General features: G+C 41.0%; 1 protein-coding gene across 1 annotated transcript; it reads right to left on the reverse strand.

The window, feature by feature from the left end:
* Positions 1-6,304: 6,304 nt before the first annotated feature.
* Positions 6,305-13,488, reverse strand: slc13a5b (solute carrier family 13 member 5b). Its single transcript, XM_034604739.1, has 12 exons — positions 13,332-13,488; positions 12,292-12,420; positions 12,057-12,193; positions 11,623-11,840; positions 11,312-11,492; positions 11,095-11,217; positions 10,755-10,967; positions 10,538-10,644; positions 10,305-10,426; positions 9,318-9,479; positions 7,820-7,957; positions 6,305-7,286 (listed from the first exon to the last, which is right to left on the reverse strand). Exons 1-12 carry the CDS (start codon positions 13,428-13,430, stop codon positions 7,161-7,163), a joined length of 1,755 nt encoding a protein of 584 aa, XP_034460630.1. The 5' UTR covers positions 13,431-13,488; the 3' UTR covers positions 6,305-7,160.
* Between the last annotated feature and the right edge of the window lie 678 nt (positions 13,489-14,166).

The raw sequence follows: 14,166 nt of genomic DNA on the forward strand, positions 1-14,166 counted from the left end.
TGACAGTCCATGCTGAGGAACAACCTGATTTGCTAGTTCTCTCCATCACGATTGCCATGAGCGTAGGAAGTCGTTAGAAACCTATTTGAAGTTTTTGTGTGAACAAGTTGTTCTGTGCACACAAGATCTTAATTGCGTGTGAACAAGTTAAAATCCTGTGTGCACAGAACAATTTAATTGTGTGTGAACAAATTAAAATCCTGTGTGCACAAGTTATTAAGCTAAGTGCACAGGAAAAAACATTTCAACTGTCCTGACCTGGGGGCTCCGTAACATACTTTATGAACTAATTATATCATTACTGATTCTGTGGATTTATTTATTTATGTAAACATGTTTTGTTATGTAATTTCTTATCTTAAAAAATTGCAATATAGGATGTTGTTGGTTTCACTAATTTCCAGTACAATAATTCATCGTACTTGACAAAAAAAGGGGGCGTATGTGTATGTGTGAGTGAAACTTGGTGCAGCTTGATTAAATTTTAAGGCGACTTTTTGGGCGTTGGCAGAGAAATGTGCTCTGTTTTGGTTAAATCAATAAAACAGTTCTCATTTTCATTGCAGATGCAAATTGCAAACATGTTGCCTTGTTTCAGGAATGTAAATTCTGACCGCGGCTTTTTTTCATACTGATTTCCATTAGATGATGACGACAGGCCGAAGCAGTTGTTAATGACCATGAGTTCTGTAAATGTCGTGGCTGAAATATAAAACCTGACATAACAACTTTTCAGTCACAAGTTATCTGAATGCATTGACAACAACATGTTTTACGAAATCGTCAGTTGTCTGTCGTCGTGATGCAACCATTTCCCTTTTCGTCGACATCATCAGTTTTATTGCATCATCTCAACACTCACCAGGTTTTTCTAAGTTTGTGAATCCAACAAGGACACTGACAAATCGTTTTTTCCCCTGTCATTAGGCACAAACTCTCATACACGCCTTTTAATTATGCATTGGCAATGCAACATGATTTTTAGTAATCAATATTTCATTGGAAATATTAAGAATGCATCGATAGATATGTGGAAGAAAATGCTTAGGGGACACAAATGATTGTGTGCAGGAAAGACACAACTGGGATTTGAACCATAGGATCTCAGGAACCCAAGAAAATAAATGCTGCTGGCACTCATCCTACATTTATATTTCATTATTCATTATTGAAACACATTTAATGAGAGTGGAAGAGAGTCTTTCTTTCTTTCTTTCTTTACTTGTGTAGTAAACAAACTGGATAAAAGAGGAGTTTTCCTCCTTGTATTATTTCCAGGCCTTACAGGTTGTTGTTTGATGCTGCATTAAGCCAACAGATGGAGCCATTTCTCCATCAACTGACCTTCCTCAAAAGAATCGATACTTCACCACAACTGATCAGACATTACGGTCCACACCATCAAGTGTAGACCACAGGGTGAAAATTTAATCTGAATCGAATTAAAATGGTCAAACGATTCTTACCTCCTTTTGGCAGTAGGTGGTGCTATCACTATCACTACACCACCTTTGATACACAACATGTGTCAAAAGTGACTCGGCTCAGTTTTTATTTTCTATTTCTTTGCTTTGAATGAATTTCATCATTCAGTATTTCAGGTATTCCCCAATTAACTTGTTTATGATCATCACAAATCCTTATTTAAATTTTTCCACTGTTACCTTTTGAATTTTTTTTCACTTTTATATCATTACCCTTCTAATGGACAACATGAGTCAAAAATGACCCATATTCATTTCCTATGTAATTTCATGCATGAGTGTTTCTTTGTTATATGTTTGAAATAAATGTACTTTATCATTTAATATTATAAGTATTCTTGAAATATCTTCTCAAACATATCTCATTATTTTTCTACCTTTTTTTACTTTATAAACAAACATACATTTTGTATTTCTACATCGCTTTTACACACATGGGTCAAAAATGACCCATACAGTATGTATTCACTACCTAACACCTACCATTCATTTCATACAGCTGCTTTTGCACATCTGATGAATGTAAGTCTTATTTTACAATCCATTACTAGTGAGAAAGACAAATATGTACAATACTAACTAGCTGTTAGCTAGCTAGCTTCTTTTCTGGCTAGCTAACCATAGTCATTTCAGACTTACGGTTGCATGAAGAACAGGATGAGGAAAATGAGGAGCTAATTCTTGGTCTTGATTCCGAGTCTGAAATCTCTGATGCTGAGGACTTGGACTATGCAAAGAAACACCCAGCCATGCATGAAATAACACAGGAAATGAATACGGGTCATTTTTGAGAAATGAGAAAAAGATGGCAGATGAAACTATAATTCTAGAGGCAAGTGAGCGGGAATCAGAACTCAGACAGGAGAAAGAGAATCTGCAAATCAAAACCTGGAGCTCTTTCAATTGCTGGTACAGTGACAGTCGATAATATTTTTCGTCCGGTCATGATACACCTGTTGAGCCATTTTGCCACAACCATTTCCAATTTCTCCAGAATACGTACATTTTTCACCAGGCCTGATGCGCCCGCGAAGTTTGGTGAGTTTTCGCGTATGTTCAAGCCGTCAAAAAAATGTGATAAATCTTCCTGAATAATCAAACGATAGGCATCAGGGCCTTGGCACTGTTGGTCAATGTGGTAACCCCTGACTACCTGATGTTGTCCTCAGTTTAACTAATAAAAGTATCGGATTACTTTGTGTGAAGTAAATTTATTTAATTAAAGTAGGTTTAAGGATTACTTTTTGGTGTAACTGTAAAGGCCAATGGATTGTTAATATAATGTATTTTATTTTGGCTACATTTTATTTGAATATGGCCAAAAAATAATCAAATGAATCTATTTTGCTGAGCTATCATTCATGTTCTTAACTCATTTCAGAAAGATGTGAGATCATAACAAGGATTGTAAAGTCGATGAATCCAAAAACAACGTGTGTTGAAGGTAAGCTCTTTCTCACAGGTTCAATCCCTGAGACTTAACTACCAGGTTGTGCGCTGGCGAGACATTCAAATATCTGACCACCAGGACATAAAAACAATCACAACAATCAACATCTCTTTTGCAAGAGGCTCAAAGAGGAGGACTGCTCATCTTGTTTGTTACAACCTCAGCATCAGGTGGTGCTGTCCTGTAGGTCTGAGAGAAAGACGTCACTAGTTTGGAAAAGGGGGTGCACCACAATGTCTGTGCTTTGTTTTAAGATGCAAGAGAAAAAACAGGCGGAAAAATCTGTGAATGTCAATCTGGGGCGGAATTGACCCGGCAGAGAGAGGGACACAATAGTAGGGTTGCACTGCCTCAACCTCTTATTACACCTAAAAATGCCCTTTTTCAGAATGAAGCATAGACCACATGACCTGTGGTCATACAGCGTCCAATGAGTCATCCTTCACCCTGCTTTTGAGCATGCAACTGTGTGGCACATGCAAAAGAAGTGTCTGAGAGGGGAATTTTCCCTAAGGTGCAGGGTTCTGGGTGCATTTCCTGGCAAGAGGTAAACCTGTGGCATCTCTCAGAGAGCTCCAGTAAACATGAAGTAACTGTAAAGAGAGTATGATTCTGAAATGAAGCGTCTTTCTCGTGATAGAGGTGTGTAGTTCTTGTGGATCACAGTTTTCTCCAGGGTTTGGACTGAATGATCCAATAAGCATGGAAATAATTGGCATGTCTGGATCCACCAAAGGCCCCAGGTTAGAAATGAGCTGCTGGGATTACGGTCCAATTCCTTCTCCTATATCTGCAATGTGTGCAGTGTTTCGTTTATCCCGGAATATGACAAGGCTCCATGTTTGCTGTGCGGTCATATGACTTAAAAGCACAACTTAATTCAGGATGTGTTGACGCAGGTGATAAAACAGGACACACCTGAATGACCTCATGATGTCAGTAGCTTCTCTGCTTTGCTAAAACATATTGACTTCTTGGCCCTGTGACTCGCTTTGCCTATTGGCTATTGAGCCTTGTAAATACTTGCAGCCATATATGTGGTTACCTGGCTGGTTGACTGATGGACAAACAGAAAGCATAGATGGCTTAAAATCTGAATGATTCCCTGTGATAGTCCAATCGACACGGGCCACGGGAGGTGAGCTGTGCTGTCCTGAAAATCACACTGATGAAAACTCTATGGACATAAAGATTTTTTTTAGGTGAACTGAACCTTTTTCTGTGGCAGTGTCGTCACATCTTGTCAGGAATCCAGTCACAGCACTGTTAGAGTATTTGTTATAATTTTCAAATAATTGAAAACAGTGTTAATCAGCTACAGATTTTGTATTTATTCATCTTGATCAGGAGACTTTCAGGTAATAAGTGTAATGATATCCATATAATTCCTCCAAGGAAGTGATTGTAAGGCCACCAGTAGTTTAGCCTATAGTCTGTGTAGATGTCCTCTGGCTTGAGAATGCAAAGAAAGGCCCTCTGTCCTCTTCTGGACCGTAAAGCTTCTGACTTGACTTTTGTCCACAACTTAATTGGATGTTCGGACTGAAACTGAAACAAGTCGAGGATTGATTGTATCAGACAGGCTCCATATTGTGCTCATGTGAAACTGATACAGGAAAGGTGGAGGGCCATTGTGGCTTAAAAAAAATACTTTCCATCCCCAAAATGCAACAGGTGGACAAGACCCAAAATGTTCTTTTTGACCTTTTGCTCCCTGGAAGATTCTCTCAAATCCTTTATGACTTTATTTGTCTGGAAGTAACTTATTAAGCAGGCTACGTGCTTGCTCTGCAACAACACCACCTAGTTAATAACAAGTTAATAGAAATGTGTTTTTGGGGGTTTACCAGAGGTCTCGTGTGTGCAGTCAGTTACATCATGAACCTCCAGCACTGAGAACAATTCCTACTGAAGCATTACATGTATATATAGCCAATAATGGAGGCTATGATACTAGAGGATGTGTTTCAATTGGATAATGAGTGGGTGGCTGAGAGGCAGCAAAGGGAGAGAAAGACACTGTAATTACATACGTTTTTTGGTTATTTTTTTCATAGTAGGACACAAGATCATAGTGATCTGAAAGGCGCAATGCACCCAACTGCTTGTTAACCACTTTTAATTGTCCAAAAGAACTGAGGGTAGAACTCTGACATTTCTTTCTCCATGCTGCAGTGTCACATGATGCCACCAACATGTTTTGGCACCATGTGTTGTTGATGTGGCTTATGATTCCCTGTGAAATACACTGCTCATGTGTATATGTAATATAGATCAATGAGTAAATTCTCTGGGGTCTTTAAACGGAGACATGTGAAATTGCCTCTTTGACCTCACAGCGTTTGTGATGCACGGCAGCGGTTTATCTGCCTTGACCCTTGGGTCACGCAGCGTCTCGTCAAGAGGACAATGACACAGAGCTTTTGCCTACATGCATTAGGTGTGGCCTTTCAGTGCGGGATTACTGAGACTTGCCACACTGTGTTTATGGGATTATATCAGCTTTACACACGAGACGAGAGGTCATAAACAAGAGGCAGCGGAACACGTGTGTGCTTCAAAACACAGGGAACGGTCGTATTCACTTGAGATAACGTTGCCTGGGGATGAAAGTGGGATGTGTTATTGTTTTGGACGACAATGACACGGAGACAGTTAAGATTTTCTTTTAAAAACGTAACCTTTTTATTATTTAATAATACTGCATGCACAACTCTGGCTATATCATACAAAATTGGTTATATTATATTAGCAAAGAGTTTGTCTGTGCTGTGTTCTTACAGTGTTATCAAATCTGTGTTTATAAAGAGAATATAACAAGAATGAAACATTAAAACTCATTATAACACATGTCTCTTATTCTTTATAGTTTGTCCCAAGCAGTTTATTATTTATTGATGATTTCCACTGTTCATTTCAAGATGCTTCATTCATCATTCATGTGCAAAAGTTTCTGAATTTAAAAACTATGTACAGTGATTATTAAATACCACTTTATTGTAATTCAGACAGAATTCATTACTGCAGTGGGACATTTCACAGTGTCAGCACTTTTTGACATATTGACTGACATATTGAAAATGTAGCTACAGTACAATGAGTCAGTGTGTTTGCACAAGGCAGATACAGAGTGATCACATCTGCAGCGATGATGCAGTTCAAAGTTCAACTGATGCTGGAAGTGTCACATCCCCTCAGACAAACAGGTCAACACAGGGTGCATGTGTTTACTTGTTGTCAGGTCTTTGTTGTGATGAACACATCAGCCCATTCTCTATAAATACCAAGATGGCTAACAAATTCAAAATACAGTACAGAGAAGCGGTGGTGGTGGTGGAAGAAGCATTTAAGTAAAAGTAGTATCATTGCAAGTAAAAGTATTGCATTCAGTATTTTACTTAAGTTAAAATATTGCCACAAAAAAGTATCAAAGGTACAGTATACAGACCCTTATTACAGCATACAGACTACCCTGTTATTTTATTATTACTAATGTATTAACATGATCGCAGAATGTTACTTATTGTATGTGGTTGAGTTGCGGATAATTATACCAAGTTTAATCTATAACTAGTTACTATTTATTACAAAAACTTGATGTTTTCAGTTTAAAATCTTATAAAACAAAGCAACTTAGTAACTACAGCTGTCAGATAATAAATATGTGTAAATAACTGTAAGGTAGAATTAGAAGTGATATCAAATGTAAATCCTTAAGTAAAGTAAAACTGAACTTAAGTGCTGGACTTGGGTAAATGTGCTAAGTATCAGACAGAATGGCTTATTCCTACTAAGGTGTGACGACATGTGATTGTGCAAAACATCTTTCACCGCATGAGCTCCTTTAATTACCCTTGGTTTCAAAAACAGTTGGATTGAATGGTGTCTTTAGAAAAAACTGCTGGATATAAATTCTGACAGTATATAAATTCTGTCAAACTTGTTTTACGTGCATTAAAGGGTCTTTCTTTAAAGACAAAAAATGTTTTAATTTAATTCTTCACCTACTCTTCTTCCATTCCCAGTCATATCCATCACCACTTTCTCTCTTCTCAAGCGTTACTCAGGTGTCAAATAAGACAAGCCATGTGGGGCTTGTGTCCTAACAGCACTCGGACGCACGCTGTCCATATAGTCCTACGCTGGTGCTCTGACCAGAGTTTGTGGCACTTTGTGGACAGCGAGGGGAGGGTGTGCGTGGATCATCTCCTCTGGTGGAGCCAGGCTCACACCCCGGTGACGTTGGCCCAGGCGGGGAAGGTCTCTAGGTCAAACATGGCCTTGCCCCAGCTGTTGATGGCCAGTGTGATGCAGAGGATGCCAATGATGTTCATGACGATTCCTGTTCTGGCCTGTTAGAAAAAAAGGAGCATATACAAATAAATTGTATTGTTAGATGAGAAGACAGATACCTGTGACATCATTATCAATACCTGATGAGTATATGTGGCCTGGTCAGAACAGCATGCAGATCTATTTTCAGACTTTTGCCTTTAGTTTGTTACCTGAACCAGTTCCTGTGAATGTTTTTGGATGTGTGCACCCAACGCTGTTTGTATAAAATCACTATACCCTCATATCTGTCGGGTGAATATAAGGCAGCAGCCAGAAGCCTGGTTGCTTAGATTAGTTTAGGATAAAGCCTGGAAACATGGTGGAAGCAGCTAACCTGGCTTTGTCACAGAAACTGCCTGTTTAACAATTTGTGCGACTTTTTGGCTTCAGATTAAACAAACTAAACATAATGAGGCTATGTGTGTTTATGCTCTGCTAAGATAACTCTGCCCTCAAAAATTCAGAAACAGCGTAACAGTGGACTCACAGCGACGGCATCCTCACCGTATAATTTAACAGAATAAACACAAGGCACCGCTGCATCACTCACCATGTCAGAAACCTTGAGGTATCCATAAGAGAAGACGATGGCGTTCGGAGGAGTGGCCACAGGCAGCATGAAGGCGAACGAGGCACTCAGAGTACACGGCACCATGACGTACAGTGGGTTGATTCCAATGGACTGAGACTGCAATAATCACACAGAGAGCTTCAACGGTCTGAGACAGGGATGAACACAGCTTTGATCACAAAATCCTCCTTTTCCTCCATCTGGCTGTTTTTTCTGCAACCGTAATCACTGACTCATGATTCCGTGGGAAATGTGTATAATTCTAGGCGGAGTGAAAACTCTCATTAGGTGGGTGTAATTAAGATGTAATTCCTACAAGCTTGGGGCTGAGTCATGATATCTAAAATAGAAGAGCGCGACAACTGTGGCGATAATGGCAGACTGCTGAGATGGAGAAAGCATAACTCTGTGGACTTTGCTTCCGAATTACATATCCCGTCGCGCGGCAGCTTTCACGTATACAATAATTTCTGCCTCTCAAAATAAACAATGGGTGAAAAGACTAAAACTTTATATTTAGTCTTCTTTAAACAGTAGGCTGTATACATCAGCTCACCGCGATGAGAGCGTTTTCTCATGTCAGAGGTTTAAATCAAATGGTAAAGATTCCCTTGACAGGATGACACAGAAAGTGACATGCCACAAACCGGGACGGCCGCAAATTGTCATCTCTCCACTTTCAGCTGTATGTAACTGATCCAATGCTCTTTTTCTTTGACTCTTTTCTCTCGATCTCAATTTTCACACAAGTGTCCTGTGCACCCACTTGGCGTCCCCCCTCTATAAATATCTATGTGAATACCCCTGCTTGGCACCGTCTTTTGCAAACCAGCTTTGGTGTTGTCTCGAGTGCTTGACTAGAAGGCACAGTGATGCCATTCTTCAGCCGCAGCGGGGTGGGCAGCACCACAATTCATTGAGCTGGATTGATGCGTTTGGCAGGTTATCAATGGGAGGAGGGGCCAGGGGAAAGGGACCAAAACACATTCAGCCTGAATGAGAAACTAAATGGGCGACCAAACAAGGGAAAATAGGCTGATTCTGACTGGAAGTGGTTTCAACGCTGGATTGCAATTGGGGAAATTGGTTCAAAAGAGGTTACATGGCAAGGCACATGTCGGTGAAGATTCACGATCATCCAGGTCAGGGTGTTTCTGAACGCTACACAAAGGCAACCGGAGTTTCTTGTGTTTCTTCAAGAACTTTCACCTCTATTTTCAAAAAGGGTTTGGGCCACAAGAGTTATAGTGGGAATGGGGGTTGGCTACATCCACAGCAGAATGTTTTAAATGCATAAGTTATGCTGTGATACGCAATTATTTTACGTTCGTGGGAAGATGAAATAATTCAGCTTTCAAAACTGTAATAACTTCCCACAAATGTAATGATGGCTTCTTTCAACCCTGCGTTCAAACCTCTCTCTCTCTCTCTCTCTCTCTCTCTCTCTCTCTCTCTCTCTCTCTCTCTGAAAACTTACCATTGAGGCTAAGACAGGTAGGAAGAGCGTCGCCGTCGCCACATTACTCGTGCACTCAGTGAAGGTAGCAATCAGTAGGCACAAAATGATAGCAATTGCCCAGGGAGGTATACTTTGCAGGGGAGTCATTTGATCGCCCATCCACTGTGAGAGTCCTGATACCTAAAGGGAAACACAAAACATTAGGGCTGAGCTCTTTTTCATCTGTTTGGATCAGTTCAAACTTCTCATTTACTATGAGTGCACTCTAGTTCAGGTCTGTGTATAAGAATGTGTTCAGGCTCCTGTATGGCATGAAAGGTGCAACATTAATAAAACAAATGATATTACACAGGTCTCAGCAATATGGCCAAAAATGTTATCAAGATGAAAATGTTTATATCAGTAGATATCGGTAATGAACACGATAGATGTCATATTATTATTTAGTTTAAGCTTAAAGACTGAGGAATGAAGGTTGTGGTTTTAAATTCTTCTTTTATGGGCAGAGAACGACCAACACTCGATGAACAGCACAACATTTGCTCGATCGATCATTTGTTGTACCTCCTCACTGTGTTTGCACAATGCATAACCATTATATCCAAGTATATTGGACTTTTGTTGTATTGATATTGATGAAAATTCAATTTCGATAACTATGGATATTGTTTTATGGCCCAACCCTGATATAACATTAAAAACTAAAGGTTCTTTATTGTTATTCTCTTGTGCAATGTGAACCCAATACAGGAACAATGGACTCTGCCACTAAAAATAAAAACAAGCTAGTATACAGAGCATTAGTCATAAAAGGGTATTATGCTTTATAAATAAATAGACTGAATGACAATTGCTAAAAAACACATACAAAATCTCAAGGATTCTAACTTTAAACACACCAGATGATGAACCCATCAACACACTTCCCCATCTTGAGACGTTATAATTCTTCCCATAATGTAGTTAAAGCTCTTGGCCCATTTCACTATGATCATTGCCACTTACTTCACTGCCTTTGGCCAGAGCAAAGCCTCCTCCAAGAAGAAGCACGATGCCCCACGGTAACTTCTTCTGAGCGACTTTCCAGGTGAGCAGAGCTGGAGTTGGGCCAGGAGGTGGAGGAGGAACTACAGAGCCATTATAAGTGGGATCAATGTCAAATCATTGCACAGAACCCCCCCCTCTCAAAACGTATATAATCAGAAATGATAGATATTCTGGCAGAATGACGGCTCAACCTGTGTCTAAGCTGTGATTTCTCCTTGAACAGAAACTTGGGGGTTTAGACGGCAGGACAAAGAGAAGGACGGCGATGAAGATGGCCACGGTGGCATCTGTCACATACCTGAGCGGTGGAGTGAGGAGAGGATTCACAAACACTGTTATATCAAAGTTTTAACAACAGTGTATGAGTGAAACGTTTGAATTACCCATCCAAAACTTCAGTATACACACTCTGCTTTGGAGTTGAAGAGTTCTGTCGCCCAGCCATTGACAAAGCCAGGATCCCTTGTGAACCACAACACCACCAGCAGAGTGAAAAGCCCCAGGACACTGATCTCCCCGAAGGACATGGGCCCCAGCAGACGGTGCTGCTCGCGGATCACATTATAGGCAGCGATATCCTTCTCTGTCTTCACAGATCCACAGCCCCACGTCTTCTTAAAGCTAGAGGAAACACGCGGAGGAAAGAAAAAAACTGTGTCACCTCTACACTCCTCATGCGGCTAAAGTCTCTTGACGTTGTTTCAAGTCTCTGTCACTATAATTAGGCTTTAACCATCAAAAAACTCACTTAAATCCCATGAAGACAAATTGCAGCCAAAGCCAGGCCAGCGTGAGCATGAGGATCATGTTTGGGAAGGCAAAGCCAAACCAGGAGGCAAAGTTAATCACATCTCCATTTTGAGGAAACAGTCTAAGCAAAAAAACGACAAGAGGAAATACAATATGTCAATTAACATGATAGTAAATACTGCAGTACTACTCCGACATGACGTGGAAACACTCACTGATTCATCTGGCCTTTGAGCACCAGATTGGGACCAGTTCCCGTCAGTGTGGCGGTGCCTCCGATGCTGGCAGCGTAGCAAACACAAAGGGTCATCCCTTTACACATTTTCCGCCTTTCTGCTGCCTCCTGATGCCTGGCAGCCTCCACTGTGGCATCTAAGAAAGTCACCACCACTGTGCCTTCAATCAAAAAGCAAGGAATGAAAGTGTTACTTGCAGCAATAAGTAGAGAAAGTCAATGATGCTGTGCAAGTTCTTAAAAGTGTTTTCTTGGCCAAACAAGTTGGGACGTTTCTTGGCCGTGGCCCACCTTGTTCGTCGCTCTGTTTCTCTGTCTGAGGCTGTTTGCCGTCACTCTCTGACGTCTGGTCCTGCTCCTCTGAGCTGAGGATCTGAGGTACTTCTGCCTCGCTGTTGTTGAGCTGACTCAACACTGCTTGGACGATCGGCACCATCATGGCCGTGGTGGCCGTGTTACTGATCCACATGGACAAGAAGGCTGTAACTCCCATGAATCCCAACATCAATCTGCAAAGATCAAAGATCAACATGTTGGACTTGGACTGACAGAGGGGACATCGGGTGTTTTATAACAACAAAGGAAGACATTGTCAGACATTTATGACGGCAATGAAAAGCTCAGGTGTGACGTGACTGATTAGATATGCTTTGTAAATGTAGGTCTTAAAAGGTGACAAGCCAAACAGACAAGGTGCTGTGGAGGTGTGGAACGGAGCCACTCACAGCGCCGGACGCACACCGACAAAGAGCAGCACCCTCAAGGCGATGCGCTTGTGTAGATTCCAGTGCTCCACGGCAACTGCAACCATCAGCCCCCCCACAAACAACAGGTTTGTGTCCTTCAGGTACTGCATGCAGACCTGAAACAGCAGGGCCGCACAGAGGAAGACTTGTGTGAACCAAAATGCATCATCGCTGAACAAATCCTGCACACGTAACGTTTGCTAAGTTCACTTACGTCTTTGGATTGCATGATGCCAAAAAAGGGGAAAAGGAGGGTTGGGAGAAGAGCGGTTACAGCCAATGGTAGCACCTCTGTGCACCAGTACACCGCCATCAAGATGATCACATAGGCACATTCTGCCTCCTGTGGACAAACATGTAAACATTTATCGGCAAATACAAGCAAACAAACATTTTTAAGGTGATTTTAGGGTTAAGATCCTTTGTGAAAGGTGACAAAGTTTGTGTTACATAATTTTTTCAATGGGATGTTATGGTGGTTTAAAGGGTAAAGATAAGTAGACTTCTTTGATACCGGCTTGCGCATTTAATGAGCTCTATAAACACCCCTTTATTTATTATTATCATTATTTTACGACATAATAAATTGACATGTTTTTAGATTGAGTCTTTAAAAAATCCCTTGTAACAAAACCTTCTATCACCAGTGGCCAGTGAATGCTTATCTCTGCACACAGCACCTTTGTTCATGTTGGACTCAGGCATGCCTCCACTCTGTGTGTCCTTGTCTGTGTCCATCATAACAATCATAACATGCTTAGAGCCTGTGTGCAAAGTGGACGTGGATCCCTTTGACTGCGTGTTCCCACGCTGGACGTGACCCCTCGTGTTAACAACAAGGAGTTAAACTAACAGGGCTCCGGAGTGCAGCAGCCTCGGGCAACACCGGACAGTTCTCATGCACAGGCACTGCGCACTTGGCGCATCAACAGGTGCAGGAGGGAACCAGTGCAGACTCAGTGCATATTATGGACAAAATAAAAACATCTATGTCGCAGTGAGTGTGAGGATGGATTTAGTTCCTTTTTTGTGTAAAAACTGCATAAATACGCAGTGACGTTTTTCTCTAATAAAACAGGTATTTAAACATTTTAATTAAAGAAATTCTCATGAGGTACGTGTTGGCAAATAATGACAGATCCAACGCTCTAATTGTTTTACGCACAGATTTCAAGCAGCACTTGTAAGAATGTGGCCAGGTTTCTTTTTCTACGTCAATGTGTGGTTTCAACCTCATTTAAAAAAACTACATACCGGCGTCCCGATCACCAGAGGCAGCGGGAGAAGGAGTAACGGAGCGGTGAGGAGGATCAGCCCGTTCTTCGCGGAGCGCAGATGTGTGAGGAATGTCATCCTGCAGGAGCACGGAGAATAGGAGGCTCCTGCACCAAGGGTCCCGCTTTTAGAGGCGCCCAGGGGAGGAGAGGAGGCGAGGGGGAGGGGGAGTCCCGGGGAACATAAAGGAAGGAGGCGAATCACAATGAGGAGTGAGAGAGAGAGAGAGAGAGACAGAGAGAGAGAGAGAGAGCGAGAGAGAGAGATCAAGCACATCCCCCCCCCCCCAAACACACACACACACACACACACCAAAACAAAAGAAGTAACAGACTAATTTATTCATCCAGACAATCAACAAAAAGTTTCCTGTCATTATTTAATTAACTTCCTACAGAGTTTACTCTATTATTATTATTATTATTATTATTATTGTTGTTGTTATTGTTGTTGTTTTGTTGTTGTTGTTGTTGTTGTTGTTGTTGTTATTGGTATCCTCTGTTTATTGAACATAAAGTAAAGTTTCATCCTTACAGAAGAAGTCAGGAAAATGTCTGCCTTGTTTTGACACTCGGTGAAAACCTTCTCCCACACACATACTGAAGAGGTGCAGACGTTTGAATCATTACTTTAGAAATACTGAGGTGATGAGTCCAATTTCCCACATTGTGACTCCACCCACCAAATGACCTTTTAAACAGCCATCAAAGAAAAAGAAAATAGTTTGAAAAAGGTGCTCTCATCTCTATTATTAAATCTTTTAAAATCAGAATGTGTTTGAGTTTTTGTTTTTAAAGTCAATTTTAAAGATACA

This window comes from Hippoglossus hippoglossus, chromosome 13, assembly GCF_009819705.1.
Source record: "Hippoglossus hippoglossus isolate fHipHip1 chromosome 13, fHipHip1.pri, whole genome shotgun sequence".
In the NCBI taxonomy this organism is placed as follows: Eukaryota; Metazoa; Chordata; class Actinopteri; order Pleuronectiformes; family Pleuronectidae; genus Hippoglossus; species Hippoglossus hippoglossus.

What these genes read in the sequence shown, in the direction of transcription:
- slc13a5b (XM_034604739.1), bottom strand. Translation starts at nt 13,430, where the DNA reads ATGACATTCCTCACACATCTGCGCTCCGCGAAGAACGGGCTGATCCTC. An exon ending in GCATCATGCAATCCAAAGAC is followed by an intron (nt 12,194 to 12,291) that starts GTAAGTGAACTT and finishes CTGCTGTTTCAG; the next exon opens with GTCTGCATGCAGTACCTGAA. An exon ending in TACCTGTCTTAGCCTCAATG is followed by an intron (nt 7,958 to 9,317) that starts GTAAGTTTTCAG and finishes TGATTATTGCAG; the next exon opens with TCTCAGTCCATTGGAATCAA.